The sequence below is a fragment of the Mesoplodon densirostris genome, chromosome 10, assembly GCF_025265405.1.
Source record: "Mesoplodon densirostris isolate mMesDen1 chromosome 10, mMesDen1 primary haplotype, whole genome shotgun sequence".
NCBI lineage: Eukaryota > Metazoa > Chordata > Mammalia > Artiodactyla > Ziphiidae > Mesoplodon > Mesoplodon densirostris.
This window is the reverse complement of record NC_082670.1, coordinates 66,334,916-66,345,400: the sequence shown is the minus strand read 5'-3', so window position 1 is coordinate 66,345,400 and position 10,485 is coordinate 66,334,916. Positions and strand designations below refer to the sequence as shown.

Genomic DNA, 10,485 nt, shown 5'->3' with positions numbered 1-10,485 from the left:
GATCAATTCTGTTAAACTCTGCATTCAGGAGGGCAAGCCTTCCCTCTCTGCCTAAATCATCTGCCTGCAGATCCTCTTTCAACGGGTTTTCCATTGACCACCTGTGTTCTCTGCTCTTAGAGGGAGGATTGGACTGTATTTTTTCCCAGCTTTATTGAGACATAATTGACACATGAAATTTTGTAAGTTTAATGTGTACAATGTAGTGATGTTACTTTATTTTTAAATTTTTTTAATTCAATTTATTTAAACTAAACAAAAAAGTTCACCCATTTCTCCCACCCTCTACCCCTCCCCGCTTGCAACCACCAATCTGTTCTCTGTATCTGTGAGCTTGGTTTTTTGTTTATTTGTTTTTTTTTTAGATTCCACATATAAGAGAGATCATATGGTATTTGTCTTTCTCTGTCTGATATATTTCACTTAGCATAATGCCCTCGAGGTCCATCTATGTTGTCACAAATGGTAGGATTTCATTTTTTATGACTGCATAATATTCCATTGTGTGTATTTACCACAATTTCTTTATCCATTTATTCATCGATGAACACTTAGGTTGTTTCCATATCTGGTCTATTGTAAATGCTGAAATGAACATGGGGATAATATATCCTTCCAAATTATTTTTTTCATTTTCTTCAGATAAATACTCAGAAGTGGAATTGCTGTATCATATTGTAGTTCTATTTTTAATTTTTTGAGGAACTTTCATACTGTTTTTCATAGGGGTTGACCAATTTACATTCCCACCAACAGTGCACAGGGGTTCCCTTTTTTCCACATTCTTGCCAACAACTATTATTTCTCATCTTTTGGATAATAGCCATTCTAACAGGTGAGAGGTGATATCCCATTGTGGTTTCGGTTTGCATTTCCCTACTGATTAATGGCATTAAACATCTTTTCACATACCTATTGGCCATCTGTATGTCTTCTTTAGAAAAATGTCTACTCAGATCTTCTGCCCATTGTAAAATCAGATTTTTTTTTTTTTTTGCTATTGAGTTGTATGGGTTCTTTCTGTATTTTGGTTATTAGGCCCTTACCATATATATGATTGGCAGTTATTTTCACCCATTCAATACGTTGCCTTTCATTTTGTTGATGGTTTCCTTTGCTTTGCAGAAACTTTTTAGTGCAGTGTAGCCCCACTTGTTTCTTTTTTACTTTTGTTGCTTTTGGTGTCAGATTAAAAAAATCGTTGCCAAGACCAATGTCAAGATCTTGACATAGTTGTACTGCCTATGTTTTCTTCTATGGAGTTTTATGGTTTCAGGTCTTACATTCAAGTCTTTAATCCATTTTGAGTTAATTTTTGCATATGGTGTAAGATACTGGTCCAGTTTCATTATTTTGCATGTAGCTGTCTAGTTTCCCCAGCACCATTTATTGAAGAGACTGTCCTTTCCCCATTGTATATTCCTGGCTCCTTTGTTATAAATTAATTGACCATACATATATATATGTGGATTTATTTTTGGGCTTTCTATTCTGACCCACTGATTTATGTGTCTCTTTTTATGCCAATACCATATTGTTTTAATTACTATAGTTTTTGTAATATAGTTGGAGATCAGGGAGCATAATGCCTACAGCTTTGTTCCTCTTTCTCAAGATTGCTTTAGCTATTTGGGGTCTTTTGTGGCTGTATACAGATTTTAGGATTGTTTGTTCTATTTCATGAAAAGGAATTCTGATAGGGATTGCTTTGAATCTGTATATTGCTTTGGGTAGTGTGGACATTTTAACAATATTAATTCTTCCAATCCATGAGTTTGAAATATCTTATTTTATAAGATAATTGAATAATAATTGAATAATTGATAACAATTGAATAATTGTTAACAATTGATAACAATTGATAATTGATAATTGATAATAATTGAATAATAACAATTGAATAATTGAAATATCAATTATTTGTGTCTTTTTCAATTTCTTTCATTAATGTCTTGTAGTTTTCAATATACAGGTCTTTTACCTCCTTGGTAAATTTATTCCTAGGTATTATATTCTTTTTGATGCAATTATTAATGGAATTATTTTCTAAATTTCTCTTCCAGATAGTTTATTATTAGTGGAAAGAATCACAACAGATTTCTGTGTATTGATTTTGTATCCTGCAACTTCACTGAATTTGTTTATTAGTTCTAACAGTTTTTTGATGAAGTCTTTAGGGTTTCTATATATAATTTTATATGTGTATATATTGTAGAATGATTATCACAATAAGGTTAGTTAACACGTCCATCACTTCACATAGTTACAATTTTTTTATGTGTGGTGAGAAATTTTAAAATATACTCTCTTAGCATCTTTCAAATATACAATACAGTATTGTTAACTGTAGTCACCATAAGATTGGTCTATAGTTTTATCAAGGAGGAAGAAGTCAGTAAACTGAGAGTTATCTACCTCCTTGATTAACTCACTGTGTGATCTTGGGCCAGTCTCTGGCCTTCTCTGGACCTCCTTTCCCCTACCTGCAAAGTGTGGGTTTGGACTCAACTATTTCTGACCACCCACAATTTTGTGATTCTGGGACTAAAAAAAGCAAGATGGCAAGGGCAACATAGTATGAGTTTCCTCACTGGGAAAGATTCAATCTAATTATAATAAGAAAAAAAAAAGAATCAAAATAGTTGCCTCCAGTTATTTGACCTTGCTTTCCAAGCCTGTGCTGTGAGCTTTGTGAAGGTCTTACTAAATCCTCATAATAACCCTAGGAGGTGGGCACCTTGTTTATTCTTTTTTTTCAGGTGAAGAAACTGAGCCTCAGAGATGTCAAATACCTTCCCAAGGTCACAGAGTCAGTAGGTTGGGACTCAGTCATAGATGTCTGTCTGCATTTGGAGTTTCTTTCTGCTTTGGGGAAGCCCAGAGCCCAGAAGCTGTGGTGGATCTGATCCAGCTGTGCTCTTAGGGCCAACTGTCCTTTTCAAATGTGCCTTCCTTTACTTAGATACCAACATCATTGCTATTTAGGTTTTTTCGATGACCCTCCTTATTTTCTCCCTATTCTGTCTTATTCAGCAAAATGAATGAATGAATGTTTCTTATGATACAAATCTAATTTTCTTCTAGAAATGAAACTGTTTATCTCTCTTCTTTGTTTCTCAAGCCAAAAGAATATTTTCCTCTTTTCTTGGGAGTCCACTTATAAGTTAAAATTTTAATGAAAAGTTTCATAATTCAACAATTGGAACAAGGATCAGGTAATAACGGAGTCAATTGTGAACACCCCGAGAACACCCTCTTCCATTGGTTGTCTGAGCCAAAGCTTCAGAAGCTTCCCACCACATACTCTATTCCCAGTGCCTTTCAATTTCTCAGACATTTCCCTTAAAATCTTAAGATCTTAAGACTCAGGTCAGATGTCCTAAGATAAGGGTCCTAAGATCCTTAAAGACTCAGGTCAGATGTCACTGCTCTTGTGTTACCAGTTAATGCAGAGCATGCTTTTTTTGTAAATTTCTGAGCTCTGCATTTAAGTGTTAAGCACCTCTTAAACATTGAAGGCAAAGTTCTTATTGCACTGATCTTTGGAACAGCTCTGGATCTGAGCTCACATGTTGCCTGTAATATATGCTCAATAAGGGTTTTGCAGTATATTAGTTTCATATGTATGTGTCAAAAGCTAAAAAGTTCCCATGCCCTTTGGCCCAGTTATCCCCATGGCAAGAAATTTATCCAAAGGAAGTAATTGAAGAGGAGAAAGGAAATTATAGAGAAAAATGCTGTAAAATATGTATTTGCTAAATATTGGAAACAAGTGAAATGTTTATTAATAGGGTAATGGTGAGTAAGTTACAGTACATGATCTTGATGGAACATAATTCATTCTGTCATTGGTTAAACAAATATACTGACTGCCAAGGAGTGAGAAATAGAAGAATGAGTCAGACGCCTTCAGTGAGTACACAACCTGGCAGAGTCTTCTGAAATGATCATTACAAAACTATATAGAAACAGAGGGTTATTTGTGGCCCAATGTTAAGAGGGAAAAAAAGCAGATTATAAAACTCTCTGTACATTATGGTTGCAACTCGAAACACGTGAGGGTGTGAATGAGGTCTGGTGGGCAGATGAATATATTGTGTGGTTAGATTATAGACGATATTTTCTTTAGCATCATCACAATTGTTTTTCAAGCTTTAAAGTTTCAGTCCATCCCAAATGTTTACTGAGAAAGGGAAAACTGCTCCTGGGTCCCTGGCTGTCCAGGTTGGCAGTGGCATGAATGATGGGGTTCTCTCCAGATGGGGTTGCCACCAGTTGATTGGAAGGAAATGTTCCAGGAAGTCCGGGAGGGTTGGGTCAGGAAAGGCTATCAACCTGTATATCTATGAGTGTCCATTGAGCGCCACTGTAGGAGCCAGCCTCCTCTGTGTCTGAGCTACATCACGCATCAGAGCCCGCAAGGCCCTTCCAAGCTCTGTCAACAGCACCACTTAAGCACAGTGCCAGGTGGAGGAAAAGCTGAAGTCTGGGAACCAGACAAGAGGGTTGGAACCTGCAAGAGTTAGAGGCTGGTTCCTCATGCTGAAAAGGATGTTTCCTACATGAAAAGTTCTATTATCTCCATTCTACAGATGAGGAAACGGAAGTTCAGTTAGCCCCAGATTACCCAGCGGATAAGTGATAGAGTTGGGATTGGAAACCATGCCTTCTCAGTTTCGGCCAGTGTTTTTTCTGTTTATCCCTCTGGGCTCTGGAGCAGGTGGCGATGCATGCAGCCAGATTGAAGAGACCTGACTGACAAGGTGGCTGGAGTCCTTTGTGAAGGGGAGGTACTGGCGAATCTGTTGGTGGAACCACATGATGGAGGGTGTCAGAGGCCAGGCATTTGAGCTTGGACTTGATGCAGTAGGCGCTGGGAAACCTTTGTAGGTTTGGGGACATGACAGAGGCTGGTGGTGTGTGCTGGCTGGTATGGTCGGGGTGAGGCTGGGCTAGACGCAGGTAAAGTTGGTGGGCAACTCTTGTTATATCTGATCAAAGCAGCACCCACCCCTCCAGCTTCTTGGAGATATGTCTTCATGCATCTCCAACCACAAGATTGGAATGGAAGCTGCCATCTTATCTATGTCTTCCCTGTGGATACTGCCACCTGGTCCAAGGATGAGAATCTGTTACAAACTTGGCCAATCAGAGCCCTTCCCTGGGTATTTTGACCTTGGGACCAGAGGGATATAGGTCTCATTCCCTCTCTGATGACAAAGCTGTGTTATGTGAGTCTGGGATCTCTGTTACCACTCAGAGATTTGAGAGTCAGAGAGAGGAAGTTCTAGCTAGATTCAATCTCTAGTTTTCACTTACTCTGAGGATTCACCACCCCCTTGCCCATGTTATAATGTGAATGATACTGCCTGTTTTCAGGCTAAATTAATCTGAGTTGAATTTTTGTAATTTGTAAACAAGAAACTCTTGACACTGGCAGTAAGAAACATGCCTATCCTTTATCATTCAGATTTTGAACACAATTCTCAAAAATACTTTCAGGATTGCTTTTGGGCATCAGGCCCTTTGTGTCTTGCATGTAAGAAATTTAAAAATCTGTCCTCATTATTCACTGTCAGTCTCAGAAACTCCAGGCTTGCTGGAGGGACAAGGCTTTCAGAGGAGGATGGATGTATTTCCATCACTGGTGTAATGAGTGAAATTGCTGCTCAGAACACTTTCTCGCCTGCTCCTTTGTGATTCAGACGGGGACAGGGAGAAACTGACGTGGACGGGATGGCCACACAGGACAGCCAGGCATTTACTGTACAGGTGGTAAAGGTATCTTCTGAACTTCTCTCCAGCAAATGCATAGATAAGGGGATTAAGGCAACAGTGGGTAAACGCGACTGTCTCGGTCACACTGAGGGCCAACCTCAGATCCCTCTTCATGTCACAGTTGGGAAAGAAGTCATAGAGATTGAGTGTCTCTAAGAAAATCATGACGTTGTAGGGTGTCCAGAAGAGGAAAAACATGATGACCACAAGAAAGATCAGCCTAATGGCTTTAGCTTTCTTTTGGTTTTTGCAGGAAAAAAGTGTCCGCATGATTCTGAAGTAACAGTAACTCATAATAAGCAGGGGGAACAGGAAGCCAAGAAAATTTATTTCTACATTGCGGAGCACAGGCCAGATTTCCTGTAGGACCTCGGGGTAGTCACCAAGGCATTCGTTTTCTTTCTGTTTGGTGAACATGAACTGGGGTGCGGCCACCAAGATGGCGGCTGCCCAGACGCCAAGGCTGATGGTGACGCCATGCTGCACGGTCCGGTTGTTCATGGAGTTGGCGGCCAGGACAATGGCCAGGTATCTGTCGATGCTGATGATGGTGATAAAGAATATGCCTCCAAAAAACCCGATGAAGAAGAAGGCGGTGGTGAGTTTGCACACGGCGTTATGAAGGCCTTGCTCGTTTATAAGATAGTGAGTCCAGAAGGGCAAGGTGGCTACAAAGAGCAGATCAGAAAAGGCCAGGTTCAGGAGGTAAACGTCAGTGATGCTCTTGGGCTTCTGGCTGTTGTTGAGGGCAAACACCACCAACAAATTTCCCACCAGGCCAAAGGCAAAGACAAGGGAGTAGAGTATGGCCAGGAAGACAGTTCCCAAGGCCACGATGTCCCCCATATCACAGGCTTCTGCAAGCTCATCATACTCAAAGTCTTCTAAACTTGATTCAGGGGAGATGGTGGGCATGATGAGTACCTGGATGAGAAAGGAAGACAACTAATGGCATTAGTTCTCAGAGAAACAAAGTTGGAATTCTGCCCCTTACATAGGCAGACTGGAAGAAGCAAACATTTGGTTGGGTGTCTAACCAATACGTTTCCCAATGTCATGCGTGCTATCTTGTTTAATCTCTGTGATGGAGGCTATAAAGACCCCTTTGACAGAGAGGAAACCAGTCCCTGAGAGGCTCAGTGAACTCACTATGAAACTATGCAGTAAATGGCTCAGTTAGCGTTTGAATCTAAGCCTTTTGAAGCTTGAGACAGATCTTTTTTTCTTTGATTTTCAAAAGTCTATCTGAAAGATAGCTAGCTTGACCAGGGTGTGGATGGGGGAGAGAGGACGAGCGAGTGGGGAGGAGAGGGGTGTGGTGGTGGGGACGCCGTAATTCACACTTCCAGTCCAAACTTCCATTCTCCACCCCCTTTCTTTCTCCCACCTCTCTGCCCTCTGGACCCTCATTTCTCCTGCATGAAGACTGGAGAGGTCCTAGACACTGCAGAGCCCTGGGCAGACCTGCACCCAGAGCCTCATCTTTGTTTTTGAGAGCCATATCTTTCCCTCTCCCTCTTGGAACCAACTAAGTCTTTCTGTTCCTTAAGGGATAAGACATAGAGTCAGACACCCTAAGGTGATTACCTTGCCTTGATTTGCCCAGGACTCTTCTGGTTTTAGCACTGAAAGTCTCACATGTCAGAAACCCCTCAGTTCTAAGCCAACTGGGATGGTCAGTCATCCTACAACTCCAAGAGGGAGTGTCACCATCATCCAGGCCTTTGCAGTCATGAAAGGGCTAATGGATCCCAGATGGAGACCTGTGCTCAGTTAGCTTGCTGCCCTGGGTCTTGGGGGCTAAGTAATCTGATAATTACTAGCCCTGCACTTCACTGTGACCTAGCCTCCTCCACTGTTCTTTTCCTGTTTTTTTATGTACAAGAATGGAAAGATAAGACATTTCTGCTCAGGTTGGGAAGTGACACTTGTCCATCCCCTCTTCTGCCAGCCAGGATTCACTCCAGAGGCTGCAAGGGGAGCCCTTTTGCCCTGGTCCTCTGGGACCCCCTCCTCTTCCTTGTGATACCACAAGACAGGCCCTCAGAAACCTCAGCGCACACCTCCTGGTCGTCACTGCCTCCACTCAGCACAACTAAAACCAAAGCTCATGCTTCTTTAACCAGGGGAGCTTTCACACCCCGCTACATCCTTTTCATGCTGGTTTTACCAAGATGGTGTCTCTGCCGAGGCGAGGGCCCCGCCACCCAGGGCTTTGCTTCTCCCTTCCCAGCCTCTGCTTCGTGTCCTGGCCCAGCTCTGCCTCTCACCCAGACTCTTCCGGGCGAAGTGGCCCGAGGCTTTCTGACCTGGGCCGTCACAGGCTGGGATGGAGTTCTCAGCCCCAGGGAACTGTATGCTTTCTTTGCTTTCAGCTGCAATGCCCTTTTCTCAGAGAGGAGCCTCTGGCTATGACCTTAATCAATAAAAGTTAAGTTGAACCATACAAAATGGCTGATATGCAACCATTTTTGAGTGACATAAGTGTCAGTTTCAAATGGCTCAGCTGAGATGCTGGGTGGCCCGGAGTGGCCGCTTGGTGCAGGTGACTTGTTGCTGGAGCCCATCTTCCCAGACAGTCAGCTGTGTAGGAGCACAAACAGTCAAGCCCTTGTAGTCCTAAGCTGGGGATGCTTGGGGTAGCCCCCCTCTTCCCGCCCCCCACCCCAGGTCAGGAGATGGCAGAGTTGACCTCGAGAGGAGTCCAAGGACAATAAAAATCGTTTTGCATCTCTTTGGGGCCTGTGTTCAGTCCTGAAAGCCCAGGAACTTGGTGCTTTTGGATTGGCTTGATTTTTGCCAAATCTGCATGTGGTGGGTTCGACTTCCACTCTTGGCGGCATGCCTCACACACAGGGACCTCCTACAAATCTTCGGGCAGGTGTCCCTGGGTCATTGGGAAAAGTGGGGAGGTGGGCTAGAAGGGGGCGGGCACACACTTGGCAGCCCTGAGCCTGGTGCCCAGCAAGGAGAGGGGAGGGACTGGGGACCTCCTTGCCACATGCCACCTGTTTATTTCTGACATCCTGGCCTTTTCCAAGCTCTTGCTGCACCTTCCCCATCCTCTCATCATGAATATCCCTGGAGCCCTTCAGCAGGGCAGTGAATTAAATATAGAACTTTCCTTTCAGAATTGCGGAGAGGATTAAATAGGTAATAACATGAAGTGTCTAGAACTTGATAGCTTTATCCAGGCACCTTTTCAGGAAAGGTGGGCCTGAGCTGGGTGGACCTTTTATTTCTGGGTCCTCTGAGATGTCCCAGGATTGGGCCAGGAGCCTGAAGATAGGGCCTCTTGGTAGCAGACAAGAGCAGGGCTAATGCCTAGGGGTCAAAGGGCTGCCAGAGATCAACTGGCTTTCATTCAGGCTGCACACTGGCCTCCCAGCCCCTGAGGACACCAGAAACCAAGTGCAAGAATCCAGTGAAGGCACAGTGGCTAAGAATCCGCCTGCCAATGCAGGGGACCCGGGTTTGGGCCCTGGTCCAGGAAGATCCCACATGCTGCAGAGCAACGAAGCACGTGTGCCACAACTACTGAGCCCACGTGCCACAACTACTGAAGCCCGCACACCTAAAGTCCATGCTCCACAACAAGAGAATCCACCACAGTGAGAAGCCTGCGCACTGCAACAAAGAGTAGCCCCCGCTCGTCGCAACTAGAAAAAGCCTGTGGGCGTCAACAAAGACCCAACACAGCCAAAAATTAAAACATAAAAAAAAAAAAAGAATCCAGTGAAATAAGCCTTCACAGCATCTACTAAGCGAGGTTCATATAGACGGGATTGCAAGGGGAAGGATAGGTGCAGGAGTGGAGCACTAGCACAGGTCCCACCACACTAACTGAGGCTGCGCTGCACACGTCCCCACAGCTGTCCGTGGGTCTCCTCACCCTCTGTTCTGTTAAGTCAACGTTTTACTAAGTGGTGCCGAGCTGGCAGAGTCTGGGCTGAACCTAGAAGCTGAGCTTTGAATACACGTGGGTTTCATACCCAAGTTGAAATGAATTTTGTAGAACCTGCTTTAAAAAACACCAAGCTGGCTCTACTGCCGATCCTGTTCTACTTCCTCCGGTCACTTCCTTTTCTCAGGCCTGCTCACTTATTTTTTAACTTCTTTTTTTGGTCATCGTTACCCACTGTTTCCAATCAGCTTCCCTTTTCTACACTTCCCCTCTCATTAGCTGGCCCCCATCCACTTTCTTCTCTCTTTTTTGTGTTGCTTCCTCCTCTCTTTTGACTTCACGTCCTGCTTAGTTTTCTAGATTCAATGAGTCTTTTTTGTTTTTTTGTTTGTTTACCTTCCTTGCTCTCTTTTTATGGCTTTTTAGGCCCTTGAGTACACGTGGGTTTGAGGTTCAGTCTAATGCCAATTGTGAGGCTTAATTTTTTTCCTTTGGACCAAACAAAACTCAGGAATTGCTTGATCCCTGATCCCAACTTTCCCCGTGGGGGTACCACTATCTCTTGAGGTTCTAGAACCTGAGGTTATCCTCGGAAAGCCCCAGTTTAGGAGAGAAGGCTGCCGTTCCTGGATACCTGCTAAGTGTCATGCTCCAGACACAAGACCCCATTTAATTCTCACCACAACACCTCATGGGAAATGACTCTGCCCCCTTGCAAAATAACCACCAGCGGCTCCAAAAGATCTGGGTAATTTGTCCAAGGGAGCAACAGAACCAGGATTTCAAGCCAGATGCATCTCTTC

The 10,485-nt window shown here is 43.5% G+C and overlaps 1 protein-coding gene across 1 annotated transcript; it reads right to left on the bottom strand.

Annotated features, from left to right (window-relative positions):
- Positions 1-5,616: 5,616 nt before the first annotated feature.
- On the bottom strand, positions 5,617-6,693 carry CX3CR1 (C-X3-C motif chemokine receptor 1). Its single transcript, XM_060111274.1, has one exon. The coding sequence runs from the start codon at positions 6,691-6,693 to the stop codon at positions 5,617-5,619; it is 1,077 nt and encodes a 358-aa protein (XP_059967257.1).
- Between the last annotated feature and the right edge of the window lie 3,792 nt (positions 6,694-10,485).